Source organism: Pyrus communis, chromosome 11 (genome assembly GCF_963583255.1).
Source record: "Pyrus communis chromosome 11, drPyrComm1.1, whole genome shotgun sequence".
NCBI lineage: Eukaryota > Viridiplantae > Streptophyta > Magnoliopsida > Rosales > Rosaceae > Pyrus > Pyrus communis.
The window spans coordinates 3,723,307-3,739,998 of NC_084813.1; the positions used below are offsets into that span (position 1 = coordinate 3,723,307).

General features: G+C 36.7%; 2 protein-coding genes and 2 pseudogenes across 3 annotated transcripts; 2 read left to right on the plus strand and 2 right to left on the minus strand.

Annotated features, from left to right (window-relative positions):
* Positions 1-3,075, plus strand: LOC137708106 (uncharacterized). Of its 2 annotated transcripts, none has more exons than XM_068447098.1 (5): positions 1-252; positions 371-543; positions 1,091-1,189; positions 1,278-1,429; positions 2,477-3,075. In XM_068447098.1, the coding sequence occupies exons 2-5, from the start codon at positions 373-375 to the stop codon at positions 2,862-2,864; spliced, it is 810 nt and encodes a 269-aa protein (XP_068303199.1). In that variant the 5' UTR covers positions 1-252; positions 371-372; the 3' UTR covers positions 2,865-3,075. The 2 variants fall into 2 exon arrangements, with proteins under 2 accessions (XP_068303199.1, XP_068303198.1); XM_068447097.1 differs by having other exon boundaries at positions 1-212.
* A 615-nt stretch (positions 3,076-3,690) lies between these two features.
* LOC137707869 (B-box zinc finger protein 24-like) lies at positions 3,691-5,745 on the minus strand. Its single transcript, XM_068446800.1, has 4 exons — positions 5,620-5,745; positions 5,351-5,566; positions 4,293-4,598; positions 3,691-4,135 (listed from the first exon to the last, which is right to left on the minus strand). Exons 2-4 carry the CDS (start codon positions 5,537-5,539, stop codon positions 3,902-3,904), a joined length of 729 nt encoding a protein of 242 aa, XP_068302901.1. The 5' UTR covers positions 5,540-5,566; positions 5,620-5,745; the 3' UTR covers positions 3,691-3,901.
* Positions 5,746-7,833: 2,088 nt separating this feature from the next.
* On the plus strand, positions 7,834-10,245 carry LOC137708612 (clathrin light chain 1-like; annotated as a pseudogene).
* Positions 10,246-10,816: 571 nt separating this feature from the next.
* Positions 10,817-16,411, minus strand: LOC137707787 (UPF0481 protein At3g47200-like; annotated as a pseudogene).
* Positions 16,412-16,692: the final 281 nt, after the last annotated feature.

The following is a 16,692-nucleotide window of genomic DNA, read 5'->3' on the forward strand; positions in this document are numbered from 1 at the left end:
AGGTCCCTTGAGCTACACAGTTTCCAAAATTTCTCAAATCCGACGCGGTCGCTGCCAATCCGCGGCAGAAATCGACGCCGCCTCCACCTCCAGCCTCCCATCTCATCCGTCGTCAGCTACCCACGAATCCCCTCTCCTCCTTAGTCTCTTTCTCTCGGTCTAGCGCGCCACCGCCTCCTCCCTCCACCTCAACCTCCAGAATCCAGATACAGGTGTTATACAAATCTTGTGCTAATTAGCCGTATTATACAAGTACCTAGCAGTATTGAGACTTAGAATTAGCAACGTCGTCGATTAATTTCAATAGAGATTAATCATCTCCTTGATTTTTATATTTTCCCCCTTTTGCGTGTGTGTGTTTTAACTGCAGAAATGTACAACAATGTGGGAAGCCAGCCTGGGGTTGGAATGCCGACGGCATCTCCGCAGCCGAATCCGTTTGGGAATACGTTTTACGGTGCTAGTTCAGGACTTATCCGTGGTGGATTGGGTGCATATGGAGAAAAGATTTTAGGATCAAGCTCTGAGTATGTACAAAGCAATGTAAGTAGCCAGAATCCACTATTATGATCTTGGTTAACTATGAAATATGAAGAATTTAGGATCAAATTGTAAAATTTCTGAATCAAGTTTTGATTTTTGCGAATCAGTTTTGCCCCTAGGGTTTATAAATTATTATCAATTTAGAATACTTTTAATTTGTTATGATTTTTCTTAAATCTCTTGATGCTCTTTATTGGGTAAAAGGTTGAGGATCTGTTAGTTAGATCGATCTATATTGTATTTGTACATAATGGCCCGATGCATAAGTTTGGAATTTTGTTTGAGATGCTGCTATATGTACTAGAATTCGATAGAATGCCTCTATACTGTTGTGCTACCTAAAACATTTTGCATTGATATCTAACTCATGTAAACTATATTGTCAACTGCTTTGAACACAGTAATCGCCTATTATGATTGTCTTCAAGTGACTAGATTTGCGTTTTTTTATTTCTAGTACTTTTTGGATGTTAGCAATGGCACTTAAGTTCGTACTTAATTCAAGGTAATCGAGTTAAATATTGATCGTTTCTGTTGGAATGAGCAGATCAGTAGGTATTTCTCTGATCCGCAATACTACTTCCAAGTGAATGACCAGTATGTGAGGAACAAATTGAAGGTCATTCTATTTCCATTTCTCCACAGGGTAAGCGCTACCATTTGAATTTTTTCTTGTGGAATCAAATTATCCTGCTACAGAACTTACTCATTCCTCCTGCCCTCTTTTATTTCAGGGCCATTGGACCAGAATAACTGAGCCAGTAGGAGGCAGGCTTTCTTATAAGCCCCCAATCTATGACATCAACGCACCAGACCTATACATTCCGTTTATGGCATTTGGTACCTATGTGGTTCTGGCTGGCTTCTCATTGGGTCTTCAGGGAAAGTAAGTTTATGAATCCTAGATGTACTCTATGCAGTTTTCTCTTCTATTTAGGTTAATGCTTTCATGGGAAATCAGTTGCTATAAGAACAAAGGGGTTTTGTTTTCAATGTAGAAGTGAGCTTAGCATTCGTTTATTTTGCTGTTATTTCCTCTATTTGCAATTCTGTATCCTACTATTAGTTTCCTACTTTCATCAAAGTTTGGGAAAATGTTCTATTTGGTATGGAACATATGTGGTCCTTTTGTTTCATTGTTTTATAGTCTAGCTGCATTTAGTTTTTCCCTTGTTCATGGTTTTCCTTAATCTCAGTTCAATATCCAGGTATGATAACTGCAGTACAATTGTTTTAACCTCTTAAATATGTTATGGGAGGCCAAAAAAAAAAAGGTAAAAGTAGATAACAATAAAATATCTCTGTGTCAAATGTTTCGTGGGCTTGGTACAATACAACTCCAAAATAATTTAGGTCAAGAGTGAAATGTAAAACTCTGAACACTTTGCCTTTTGAGTTTCTTAAGGCTTTTTAAGAGGACTTTCAATATATCATCCATAATAGTGCTCAGATTAACACTGATTTCCATGATTGTGCCTGTGACTTTCAATATATGATCAAAACGTATGCTGCTGATGCGACAAATCACTCTTTTAGCAGACTATACCGTTCTTTTACTGGTAACCTGTGGGCAACTATAGCTGTTGTGTTAAAGAAAGCAGGACCCCCCGTTGATGATTTAGTTTCTTTCCCGTTCCTTTGTTTTTGTTTTTTCGTTGCTGTAGCAAATGAATTTACATTTGGGAGTCTTCTAGGTGTTGACTTTTGAAGAGAGAAGAATAATTTCCACTTGGACATCAATGTGAAACAATTAGCTATTGGATCATTTTCTCAACCTCAAGATTTTGCTAACATTCCTTTTTTTTTCGTTCTTTTTTATATTTGTAATTATATTTTTATTGTTGATTGGTATTTCAATCTGTTAACATCAGAAGTCATATAAATCTTGGCACTCATGATATCTTAAAATTGTTTGTTGTTTACTGCCTGCCAGGTTTAGCCCTGAAGCTCTAAACTGGTTGTTTATCAAGGGCTTACTTGGCTGGTTTATGCAAGTTGCACTACTGAAAGTATCATTGCTTTCCTTGGGCGGTGGTGAGGCACCATTGCTTGACATGGTGGCATATGCTGGGTATGCTTTCACGGGGTTGTGCTTGGCTGTACTTGGACGGATTATCTTGAGCTCCTCATACTACTTTTTGATGCCATGGACGTGTATATGGATGGGAGTCTTCTTGGTGAAGACTATGAAGAGAGTTCTCTTTGCGGAGGTGAGGAGTTATGATTCAAGCAAGAACCATTATCTGTTGCTCTTTATTGCTTTGGCTCAGTTCCCCTTGTTTACATGGCTTGGCAACGTTACTGTTAATTGGCTCATATAAAACCGCTTATTCTGTACGAGTTATAACCCGTTTCTGTTTATAGAAGTTTCTGAAATCTTGTATACAGTTTCTTTGTATTAATTTGGGTCCATGACTTTTGCTCCCAGAGTTAAGAATTTTTAGAAATTTTTTTCAAGTGTTTTTAGTGCTGGAGCCTGGGGGTTATCAAGTAATTGTAATCAAAAGCAGTAAATCTGACTTGAAAATTTGTCACTGAAGGGAGAAACCCCTTGTCTTTCCTTTAATTTCATTAGAAGTTACCTTGTCTGTCCTTGTTTTTTATTTTCTTGTCAAACGATAGATTTTGTTAGTTAGAAGTTAGATTAGCCACCAACGGAGTTCGAATCATGCAAGGACTCAACTACTTTCCACCACTTTGGTAAGGGGCCACTTGCTCTTGTATGTCCTTGTTGGGTGATGAAAGATATGTGCCTGAATAGAAAGGAACTAAATTTCGTGAAGGGGTTAATCGAAACGTTACGCTGAATAACTTTCAAGGTTAAGCTTCTTGTTGCTCATTTTGCAACTACAAGTGTCTGAGCCTGTTTGAGGTCGAGCTTTGGCGCAATGGAAAAGTTGTTCCATTGTGACAAAAAGGTAACAACTTTGAGTCGTGGACATGCTTAGGAAGATCAAGCTTCGGATTACACCGATGCTTGGAGGATTCTGTCGAAAGCCATCCAATCCTCTGGCGATGTTGCCAAGAACTTGGAGCAAATTGACCCTTTTCTTTGGGATGGCCGGAGGATTGGCAAGTAATGCAAGGCAGGCAGGCAACAGTACATATCAATTATCCACAACAGTTTTATTTTCAACAGACATGAAGTAAATAACAGGCATGTTTCTATGGAGTAAGGTCTTGTTGCCAGAGTAGGCGAAATTACATGCCGATGGATCAAATAAAACGGTAAATCCCAAAAACGAATTATAAATTCTTGTATACACACATAAATACATACAAGTATGTACTTTGTATGGACATTATATAATTCAAAGTGTCAACTAATACCATGAAACTAGTTGATAGGCGTTTAAAATCAGCCAAGATCAGGGACAGTAAAATGATCATCATCGTCCTCCAGCATTTCGATTCGAGGCTTCTTGTATGGACTGTTCGATTTGGCAGGTCTATGCGAGGTAAAATTGGTTGCCTGCGACGGTGGAAGCTGAGGAACTTCAGCTGCTGCCAACGCTTTCTGAGGAAACTGCTCTACGCCGAAAATACCCATATCTGCTATCCATTCAAGCTCACCAAACTCAAAAGACTCTTTCTGATGAGAGCATAGACAAGAGATTTGTTTCAAGTATATGAACAGATGAAAGAAAATGCAAAAGACATCATATTTTAGAACGTAAGCATCTTTACCTGTTGCGCTCAACGCATGTACAACTAGATAACAAGCAAATATAGAGAGGGATATTTCTAACCTTGTCGGAAGATTCAAAATCGGATAATTGCAGCAAGTCATCAACACCCCAAGGGGATGAGAAACCAGAAGGCTGTGGTGTTGGGACTTTTGTTGAAACGATCTTGTGTGAGCTGTGACTACTGGGTGGCTCCAAGCTACTCAGTTCAGTGTCCTTCGAACAACCGGAGCTCAATGCCACTCGGATTCCAGTGGCGAGGAACCTCTGGTGACTTGCAGAGCGGCTATTCGCTGAATGAATTGATTCGTCGCAATCCTGACAAACGAGGGCTCTGTCTTCGACGCAGAATATAAAAGCTGCCTTGTCCTGCAAATCACAAGATAGATGAGAGAAATAAATAAACAAACAAACAAACAAACAACGCGAGACTGAAACTTGAGGCAATATAAGAGAACTTGGCAAATTCATCAGATCATTTAGTGATGCTAACATGGATATTGAAACCTCATTCGCATATCCGATGCTAGCTACAACTATAACATAGTATCAGAGAGGACAATTATTCACACCAGACTCTTCGAATCATGCGCTCAACGTCGCTCAATATAATTAATCGACGTGACACGGGAGGAGCGCATTGAAAATTTTAAATACCACACAGGGCATGCATCTACACTGGACAACTCAGTATACTAATTAAACCTTGACATCCAGTACTTGTGGCTCTATTGGTTTTCACTAGGTTTTGGGCAAAACTACTAGCACTATTAAAATGTTCAAAGCCTTAGACAGAGGTTCAAACCCTAAGACATCTGCATTTAAAAGTAAAGTTACAACAAATTTTTTACAAACCATAATCTACAGATAATTCATCTAAACTAAAAGAATGAGGATTTGGACTTAAGTGTAGAGGATGAAGCAGACTCCTCTAACCAATTGAACTAAGCTTATATTAGCAAAAAAAAAATTACTACAATTGAGCAGCGAGAGAATATATTACTTGAATGAACAGATGAATTTCGAAAAGTAAACAAAATCTAACAAAAACAAGGTAAATCAAAACTGGTGATTGGAATATGCTTAGAAAATGGGGAATTAAGTGAAAGAAAATAAATTACTTGGCATATGTCACATCTGGGGAGTTTGTTTGACTTTGAGAGACACTCGAGGAGAAGCCTCTGGTGCTTGCTTGCAAGCTTATTCGCTGCATGTACTTCCACGTCGCATTTGGCGCACAGCGCCGCCTCGTCGGCGCAGCAAATCACCGTCGCCTGAGCCTTCTCACACACATCACACTGAATTTTCATCTCCAATCTATCCTTCTCCTCCTCTACCTCCTCTTGAATATTTCAGAAAAACCTCCCAATCTATCCTTCTCCTCCTCTACCTCCTCTTGAATATTTCAGAAAAACCTCCTAAACCCTTCACCAAAGATTAATGGAAGAACTGACGAAGAAGAAGAGAGAACAAATTATTGGTGTGGAGCGGGGGCCACCAGAATATATCTTGTGGCTCTAGAGACACTGGAGTGTCTGCATGGCTTACTTGGTTAGCATTGCATGCATGAACTAGTGGCTACCAATAATTCTGACTGTTTTAAAATTTTTTTTTTTAAATAGTTTTGCCAACTGTTATTTAATTCGTATTTGTTTTAGGTAGATTGTGTTGGTATGTTTACTTACACGTCTCCACGATGGAAAGATAAACGCGAATTCTTCAACAAAAAAAAAAAAAAAAAAAAAGAGATAAACGCGAATTATACACTTGGTGCAGGTATGATATCATATCATATCATTTAACAGAAAAATAATGCCAACTTGTGACTTTTTTCATTTTTTTTTTTTGAGTGAAGGGCAAAGTTGCTCTTTATAAATTTGACTTTGAGAGGAAAGATGATGGTCATTTTGTGAGCTTTTTTTTTTTTTTTTTTACCAATGATATTATTTACACTAGAGGTAGAAAAGTGGTCTAAATCTACAATGGACTATTAATAATTTGGTTCAAATTCGCCTTTAACGAGAATCGAACCTAATACTTCTTACTTATCAGTAAAGAGGAATATCAATAGACCGTAGTACTAAGTACCATAAACTATTTTTAAATGGGAAAGGTAGTGAAGCTGTGACAGAAGTAAAGGTGACAAACCAACTTATTGGGTTGTTGATGGGTACCATTAGGACCAATTTAGTTTAATTTTACCTTATAACATCATTACCACTACTAATCTCACATCTATATTATGGTGATATTAAATTAAACTGATTTTAACGGGTACCCATTAACAACCTAATGTGTTGATTTGTCGCTTCAATATATCCTACCAGACTACCAGTGAGGAATTATTGGGAGAAAACATTATTTTTTATGAAGTTTTTAAAAAAATATATTATCTACAGACTACACTAAATTCAGTGGCTTTGGGAGTCTGATTAGGGATGGTAATGGTTCGGTTTAGGGACAGAAATGTTAAATTCATCCCCATAACCACGAAAATTAACCATATCCATAACTGCAAATTAACCGTTGGGTATTATCCATAACCATACCCACCGAAAAACGGATTCCCCATCGGTTAACGGTTATATTCATCTTTGTCAATACAAAAAATATATTCGTTCAATTGACGTATGATAATTTAGTAAATATTAATTTCTTCATTAAATATTTGATGTATAAAATGATTTAATGAAATGATCTTGTGGAGTATAAAAATTAAAGTTAAATATTGATAATGTTGGCTGATCTTTGATATCTCCCATAAATACCATTGAATTCTCATAGATTTTGATTCATATCAAAACTTATGAACTTTCCCACAAAATACGACTCACATAATGCAATTTTTGTATTTACACTCAAAGTAAGGGATTTGGCGAATAATGAATATACATGTGTGTATGTGTATTTTAATACTTTAATATTATGAATAATTATATTATATATTATTTGTTTCGGATTCGGGACGAATATGGATTGGGAACCCCTATAACCATATCCAAAACCATAATCAAATAATATTCACGATTTTTCTCCATACCCAAAATATAGCCGAATTTTCATATCCAAATCCAATTCATTCGGGCGGTTATCCACGATTGTCGGATTTAATGGTTAGAATTGTCATCCGAAGTCTAATTTTCAAATGTCAAAGTATGGAGGAAAAATGACAAAAATTAGACAAATTTTGAAAAATACACCTAGCATTAGATTGGCCTTGCATTCGGTTCTCATTTAATTTTTTAATTAAATAGCAGATAACAGAAGACTTAACAAGTATTAAGGTTTGTTAGGTGTATGAATAGGTGTCAAATTTTCAAGAAAGCCACAAGAGTCGACATGCACAAATGAATGGCAGAAGATTAGAACTACACGTGCACGTAGCAACTGCAAATGCTTCCATCGCACCAACAATTATGGTTCCAACACACGTAGCAATTCCGAGCGACAGGGAGAGAAACTCTCATATAATCGTACACTAAATGATCATTCACTGCCACGCACTCTCTCTCTCGATCCGAACACGGCGACCTCACTTGATCAAAACAAGCTTTAAGGCCATAAACTCAGTTACTCTGCGACAAGACCGTTTCCCCTCCGAATCATGTCGTCCTTCGACTCCTTCCCCAACGACAACGAATCCCACGACTCCCACAGCCACTCCCCCGCCGGCCAGCCCTTCGACGACGATGCTTACATGGCTCACGACCCCGGCCTTCCTTCCCATAACTACGACTCGTCGTTCAACCCTCCCACCCACCACGACGACTTCTCCCCCGCTGCCATCGACCCTCCCCTTCCCCTCCACTCTGATTTCCAGGACGACGTCGTTCTCCCCGGTGGCGACGACCACCACAACATTGATCAGCAGCAGCAGTCCCCCGAGGTGTACGGCTTCGGCATTTCCACCCCTAACCCGGAATTCGTGTCACCTTTTGATTCGGCGGTGCCCGAGGCAAATGGCGTCGTGGGTGGCGGTGGCGACATTGGTGATGATGACGGGGGCATTTTTGCCTCCAGTGAGCCGGTACTGCCTCCGCCCGAGGAGATGCGGGAGGAAGGCTTTGCTCGCCGTGAGTGGCGTCGGTGAGCTCAGATCCTAATTTGTTAATTTGACCATATAATTATTGAAGATTCCGATTTTGAATGGAAGTCGTTTGCTTGCAAAAACAGAGCTTAATTATAACCATGACACTAATTATTTGATTAAGTTGGATTTAAAAGCTGTTTTATGATTAATAATGTTGTGCATGCATGGGATTAAGGGGCGTAATTAACATCTTGTTCTTATTGGTTTGGGGTCTGAATTAACGATGTTGAGATTAGTCCATGTATTTGGTAGGTGGGATATGAGGGTAAGTCGTATTTACTGTGAGTTTTTGTGCGTGTAAATTTGAAATTGGGTAACTTTGATTGATTTGCTTGCAAAATGAGCTTAGATCTTGACTAGATCATTGCATATGTGCGAATTCGTCTTTCCTTTTTTGATTGTTTTCGTTAGCTGATTCCGACCGTTGGTATCGGAACTAATGGCAAGTAACAGACCATGATATTACATGGAGACATTGTCTAGTCTTTAAGAGGAACCTAAGATTCACTTCTGGTTTACTGGATAGAAACTAGATGTTGAATTGCCAATGGGTTCCATTTACCTAGGTATATTGCTTCTTTTGGGAATATGGGTTCGAAGGCTAGCTTTTCCCACATTACATTCCATTGTACTACTGTCGTAGCCTATGCACATTTTGTACTCATTTTTCATACTGCCATCTCCCAATACTGTAGATTTTTGAGCCTTTATGGTTAAACCAACATTGGAGTTCCTTGCATGGCTGGCCGAGAGCCTGAGAACATAGTGAAATCCTGGGTCTTGCATTATTGGTTTTGCATGTTAGATGGTTAACCAAACGAGACGGTAAAAGTCATTGAAAATATTTTGATTTGACCTGTTGGCTCAATACTCGCAGCCTAAATGTCATTCATCTAGAGGAAAAGGAAAAAAGGGAAAGGGAGATGCGGAACCAGATTATCGAGGAAGCTGAAGAATTTAAGCGGGCCTTCTATGAGAAACGGAAGCTCAATTGTGAAACAAACAAAGCTCACAACAGAGAAAGGGAGAAGGTATGGTAATTCTAAAAACCCATCATGTTGTTCTACCTCTCCCGTAATCATAATTCTCTCACCCTCCCTCCCTCTCCCTTATTTGCTTCTACATGCATTCTACGATCACCATCAGTGCTTCATATCTAAGACGTGAATTTGACTTTCTGTGCAGCTGTACCTGGCCAACCAAGAGAAGTTCCACAAAGAAGCTGACAAACATTACTGGAAAGCAATAGCGGAGCTGATTCCTCGTGAGGTTCCTAATATTGAGAAGAAGAGAGGGAAGAAGGATCCAGACAAGAAGCCCTCAATTGTTGTCATCCAGGGCCCAAAACCTGGTAAACCGACTGATCTTTCAAGGATGCGGCAGATTTTCCTGAAGCTGAAACAGAACCCACCGCCACACATGATGCCACCCCCACCTTCCAAAGATGGTAAGGATGCAAAGGGAGAGGGAGAAAAAGATGGAAAGGAGTCAAAGGATGGCAATGATAGAAAAGATGCAAAGGGAGGAAAGGGCGCAAAGGACGCCAAGGAAGGAGTAATGGACGCAAAGGATGCCAAGGAAGGAGGAAATGACGCGAAGGATGCCAAGGAAGGAGGAAAGGATGCAAAGGAAGCAAAGGAAGGAAAGGATGCGAAGAATGGAAAAATTAATTCACCAACCGCAGCTGCAGCTGCAGCTGCAAGCGCACCTGTTTCACCTGCCAAAGATGTTACTGCCAATGGTACTCCCGGCTCATCAAAACCAGAGGCTTCAGCTGAACCAGAGGGTGAGCAACATTTGGAAACCACGCCAACTCCTGCGGAGTAATGACCCTTCATTTTTTTTTTTTTTTTTTTTTTTACGTTATCTTTGATTCTATTGCTTAGAAATTTACTACGAAGAATAAACAAAATCATTTGTCAATGATCCAGAGTCTGCAGCTTGGAATGTACAGACTGCAGAGATTTTCTTCCTAACTTGCTCTAGGGTTTTGTAGGCTTAGTTTCTAAGCGAAACCAACTTCATCGAATTCAATTTTTCACATTTATTTTTTTGCATAAACTTGCATTCCCCCTTGGAGGATAAGCTCATTCCCCCTTGTGAAAAAACATCTCTTTGACCATACAAATTTTATAATTGGAACCGTTCAATTTCTTAATTTTCATTTGAAGGATCACTCCTACAAAAAATCATTTCAATCGGAAATCATTTAGTCATTCAAATGTATGAAATCACCAATTTCTTAATGATGAAGTGTTGAATGATGATAAACAAATACCAAATAGTTGTACAAATTATCCAAATGTTGAAAACAATAAATGGCAAGATAGTTTCAAACTTTGTATGACTGTCACACGTAATCAATTACATCAGTGCTTTATTTTATATGGAAAATAACCAAACAAACGCAAACTCAAAGAGTGGTTATTTCATAACTTTGCCTGCAGTCAAGCAAGTCTTGTTTATGTCCTCCGGCGAACATTGACCGATTGGAAGGTTACTGCTTGTAGTAGGCGAGAACTCTATATGATGGTAAGAATGAGAACAATGATGACTGCATTTGAAACTGACCAGATTGACGATGGATTGTATAGATAATCCCTTTTGATCCCTGCAAGCCAACGACTCATAATATCTATCCACATCGTTTGTGAGTTTAGAGTTAAGGAACGAGATACATGTAGTGTCATTGCAAAGCCTTTTGAACGAAAAAATGGTGTCCTCCTTGCTCAACACGGTGTCTATAATTCCTTTGTGATTGAGACGTCTAAATCTTTGCACTACTACAAAAGGGGACTATAGTGTCGGAGGGTGGTGTCGCTTTAATCTAATATAGTAGCGGATTAGGCAGTTGCGACACTAACTGAACATGACGTCGGATTTACTGTCGCTTATAAGCGTTATTAAATGTTTATGTCGCTTTTAAACCGACGTAAACATATATTTTAATAATTTTTAAATACTAGTGTCGCTTTTAAACCGACGTAAACATTATTTTAATAATTTTTAAATACTAGTGTCGCTTTTAAGCGACATAAAGTGTGTATATATATATATATATTAAATTATATATATATTAAATTAAATTTTATATCCCTAAAAACTATAATAATTATATATATATATATATATATATTAAATTAAATTTTAAAAAATTGGTGATCATTGGATTGGCTTAAATATACATACGATTCAATTTCTTAAGTGTTATACATACAAAATAAATAAATTTAAATCTACTTAATATATATATATACACACACACCATTGAACTTGATTGAATACGAATTCTATGAAACTAATTTCGACAGTTATAAACGAAAAATCACGATTTAACGGTTATTTTAACTCCGATTTTGATGATTTTTTACAGCTACACTCCTGACCCTATATGAATACAATGAATGGATTCGATCTTCAAATTAAAATATTTACACAAGTGGATACCACAAAATCTTATGTTATACTTAATGAAAGTATAAATAAACTCTAAGTGTTAGTCAATCTATTGTTTTGATGGGATACAAATTCTCCGAAACTAATTTCAACGATCCCAACCGTCAAACTTGTTTGCATATGCTTCGAGATCACATCAGCAAAAAATCACAAAAAACAAACATTCAGAGATCAAGTAACGGGACAAAGCTTTTCGACGGTTATAAACGAAAAATCACGATTTAACGGTTATTTTAACTCCGATTTTGATGATTTTTTACAGCTACATTCCTTGACCCTATATGAATAGAATGAATGAATTCGATCTTCAATTTAAAATATTTACACAAGTGGATACCACAAAATCTTATATTATACTTAATGAAAGTATAAATAAACTCTAAGTGTTAGTCAATCTATTGTTTTGATGGGATACGAATTCTCCGAAACTAATTTCAACGATCCCAACCGTCAAACTTGTTTGCATATGCTTCGAGATCACGTCAGCAAAAAATCACAAAAAAAAAACATTCAGAGATCAAGTAACGAGACAAAGCTTTTCGACGGTTATAAACGAAAAATCACGATTTAACGGTTATTTTAACTCCGATTTTGATGATTTTTTACAGCTACACTCCTTGACCCTATATGAATACAATGAATGAATTCGATCTTCAAATTAAAATATTTACACAAGTAGATACCACAAAATCTTATGTTATACTTAATGAAAGTATAAATAAACTCTAAGTATTAGTCAATCTATTGTTTTGATGGGATACGAATTCTCCGAAACTAATTTCAACGATCCCAACCGTCAAACTTGTTTGCATATGCTTCAAGATCACATCAGCAAAAAATCACAAAAAACAAACATTCAGAGATCAAGTAACGGGACAAAGCTTTTCGACGGTTATAAACGAAAAATCACGATTTAACGGTTATTTTAACTCCGATTTTGATGATTTTTTACAGCTACATTCCTTGACCCTATATGAATAGAATGAATGAATTCGATCTTCAATTTAAAATATTTACACAAGTGGATACCACAAAATCTTATGTTATACTTAATGAAAGTATAAATAAACTCTAAGTGTTAGTCAATCTATTGTTTTGATGGGATACGAATTCTCCGAAACTAATTTCAACGATCCCAACCGTCAAACTTGTTTGCATATGCTTCGAGATCACATCAGCAAAAAATCACAAAAAACAAACGTTCAGAGATCAAGTAACGGTACAAAGCTTTTCGACGGTTATAAACGAAAAATCACGATTTAACGGTTATTTTAACTCCGATTTTGATGATTTTTTACAGCTACACTCATTGACCCTTTATGAATAGAATGAATGAATTCGATCTTCAAATTAAAATATTTACACAAGTGGATACCACAAAATCTTATGTTATACTTAATGAAAGTATAAATAAACTCTAAGTGTTAGTCAATCTATTGTTTTGATGGGATATGAATTCTCCGAAACTAATTTCAACGATCTCAACCGTCAAACTAATTTCACTATCAATTGATGGACAGAGTGTGGAGTGTGTGTGCTGTATAGTGCACAAATATGGCCCTCAACTTTTATTATTTTTTTGCTCTTGTGTAATACAAATTCTCAGAAGTATCCTTCCAATTAATTGAAGAGATCTTATTTTGGGACCAGGAGGTATTATACGGAATATATGTTTTCTTTTTTAGAAGAAAAAACCAGGTGGTTTGACTTGTGCAAAAATGGTGCTTTGCACACCCAAAAACCTACCCTTATATGAGTGTCGCTTATAACCGACACTAAATTATTTTTTTAAATATTTTGAAATCCAATGTCGCTTTAAATTAGTTTTTTTTTAAATATTTTGAAACCCAGTGTCGCTTTTAAGCGACATATTGATTTAAATTAGTTTTTCGTTTTATAACCATCGAAAAGTTCCATAGAATTTGTATCCCATCAAGTTCAATGGTGTGTGTATATATATATATATATTTATTAAGTAGATTTAAATTGATTTATTTTGTATGTATAACACTTAAAGAAATTGAATGGTATGTATATTGAAACTGATCCAACGGTCACCAATTTTTAAAATTTAATTTAATATATATATATATATATAATTATTATAGTTTTTAGGGGTATAAAATTGTTACATTAATATATATAATTATTATAGTATTTTTTAGGGTTATAAAATTAATATATATAAAATTATAGTATTTGAAATATTAGGCGGGAAATTTCCCGCTTGTTTGAATGGATGGAGAGACTTAGTGTCGGTTTTAACCGACGCTAGTGTCATTAAAGCGACGCTATGTGAATTTCAAAAAGTGTGTCAGAAGTTGGCGTCGGTTAAAAGCGACGCTAGTTTCATTAAAGCGACGCAAGTTTCATTAAAGCGACGCTATGTGAATTTCAAAAAGTGTCAGAAGTTTGTGTCGGTTTAAAGCGACGCTAGTTTCATTAAAGCGACGCGAGTTTCATTAAAGCGACGCTATGTGAATTTCAAAAAAAGTGTCAGACGTTTGCGTCGGTTTTAACGGACGCAAACTAAGTACCCATATTTAAACCCCTCTCTTTCCCATTTCAACCGTGCTTTCATTTCTCCCCCAATTTCAGACTTTCTTCTTCTCCTTCCCCATTTCATCTGTGCGTCCCCTTCTTCCTCCTTTTCATTTTTTCCTCAACTCCTTCCCCGTTTGCTTTGGATCACCAGTTTGAAGATCAACATTCTGAAGAACTCCAATTCGAGGAGGAAGAGCTTGAAGGTGGTTCATTTTTAAATTATTATGATTATTAATTTTAGTTTCTATTTTGTATTCTAAATAGTTTTATGCTTAAATTGAAAATTTATTTTTGTTTCTTGGTTTTTAATTGTTTTTTTTGCATTTATGCATGTTGGATCTGAAGAGCAAGGACACTGGAAATCGCAGATCCATAATTTTTTAAAGGTATAAAACCTGAGTTTAATCTATAGAGATTAGAGCCTTAATGTTGAAGTAGTAAAGTATTGGAGCACTGATCTGATGGCAAGCATGGCAGCATGGAGTTGCTAGTATTATATATGGCACTATGGAGCTACAAAATATGTGGTCTTCAACAAAGGCAAGCATAGGAAAGCATGGAGGATGAATTTTTGTAAATTATATGGAATGTTAGATGTAAAACATTTGTATATTATGGCACTATTTTTCTTTTGAATTATTTTTATTATTGTTTGTTTTGGCCTAAAATTGAAATTTATTATTTCGATTATATAATTTTTTTGAGTTATAATTATTTGAGAACGAATACAGAAACAGATTTCGACTTTTTTTTAAATTATTATTATCAAAGGTGGTGTCGCTTTAAATCGTCACTAGTTTGCATATTTTATTTATTTAATTGTTCTCTAACGTCGCTTTAAACCGTCACTAGTTTGCATATTTTATTTAGTTAATTGTTGACTAGCGTCGCTTTAAACCGACGTTAACATCAGCGTCGCTTTAAACCGACGCTGCGTAGTGGCGGATTAAGCGAACAAAGCGACGCTGAAGCCCTTTAGTGACGGTAGCAATGGCGTCGCTATTCCAATCCGACATTGCAGTGTTTTATGTCGGATTTTTGCCAAATTTCCGACAGAAATCGGGGTTTCTTGTCGGTTTTTGGTCCGTCGGTGATAGCCTATATTGTAGTAGTGTTGGTAGACTTGATAAGCTGATTGAACATCGTGGCACAAGACAAAATGTAACGGGCATCAGTGAACACTGTTCGTAGGCTATGAGGTTTCTGAAGAGAGATTCTGTGTTCGCTCGAATTTTCATCCACGGAATTTCCATCACTCCCTTTTCGAAGTTGAAAGTTATGTTCAACAGACAAGTATGCAGGGGTGCACGTTGAAGTTGGACTCCAATTTCCTCAAGATGTGTCACTGAGGGAATAGCAGTCCAGTATTCGTAACGCATCTCCTCAGTATCCTCATTCCACGTTGATGATCCAACATGCAAAACTCTTACGTCCTCATTCCTCGTTGATGATCCAACAAGCAAATCTCTTACATTGGTGAGTTAACGTCTAATAATTGTCATGTCGTCCCTTGCTTACCCATAAATTTGTATCCTAAGTAATAAATAATTATTGGATTATTCATAATTTCGCAAGTTAGGTCCAAATTAAGTTCATGTAGTGAAGACTTGTCTGATGTTGTGAGGTTGAATAAACAATCGAGAACTTTCCACGGAAGCTGGTTTTCAAACAGAAACTAGTCGTTTTGAACTCTCGACAGCATCCCTGGCAGACTCAAAACACCATAAGGATCACGATTTTTATTCATCATGCATGCGCGGATAACTTGTATAATAAAGCAACCATCGATCACCATCATTTCTACAAACTGATCGCTACTCAGATGATCAATCCTTTCGTTATAGCAGCTACGAAGAAACTCTTCTCTGCTTCTAATTTCTTTGACAAACTTCACAAAACTGGTGTTTGGAGTTGGTTTGGGATCGAGGAGGCGTTGCAAATTCCATAGCTTAATTTGTTCCATAGCTTGCAACTTTTTTCCTCCGTGGTGATACGGCCCGATTGAAACCACTTGTGGAACAAAAGCATTTTTTCCTCCTTCCAAATATATATACACGTTTCTCTTGATCGAATTTGATGATTGTGAAAGCATGAATTAAAATTATTCAATGATTGGACTTAATGGGGCATTTGAACTTGAGGGTCTAAAAAATACTATTTAGATTATAATCTGAAAGTTTTGAAATCTATTTTTGTCCAAATTTTAATACTCTATACGTATATAATATTCAATCGTACACCAGATTTCAATGAGAATTAGGTCTTATTCAAAGATGATAATCAAATTTTCTGTTTAATTTCCTATAAAAATCAGTGTCAGTGAGTTTAAACCCATTTTGTATGTGGTTATGAAAATTGATCATATACAAAATT

What these genes read in the sequence shown, in the direction of transcription:
- LOC137707869 (XM_068446800.1), bottom strand. Translation starts at nt 5,539, where the DNA reads ATGAAAATTCAGTGTGATGTGTGTGAGAAGGCTCAGGCGACGGTGATT. An exon ending in CCAGATGTGACATATGCCAA is followed by an intron (nt 4,599 to 5,350) that starts GTAATTTATTTT and finishes TGTGATTTGCAG; the next exon opens with GACAAGGCAGCTTTTATATT. An exon ending in ATTTTGAATCTTCCGACAAG is followed by an intron (nt 4,136 to 4,292) that starts GTTAGAAATATC and finishes TGCTCTCATCAG; the next exon opens with AAAGAGTCTTTTGAGTTTGG.
- LOC137708106 (XM_068447098.1), top strand. Translation starts at nt 373, where the DNA reads ATGTACAACAATGTGGGAAGCCAGCCTGGGGTTGGAATGCCGACGGCA. An exon ending in CTGAGTATGTACAAAGCAAT is followed by an intron (nt 544 to 1,090) that starts GTAAGTAGCCAG and finishes TGGAATGAGCAG; the next exon opens with ATCAGTAGGTATTTCTCTGA. An exon ending in TATTTCCATTTCTCCACAGG is followed by an intron (nt 1,190 to 1,277) that starts GTAAGCGCTACC and finishes CTTTTATTTCAG; the next exon opens with GGCCATTGGACCAGAATAAC.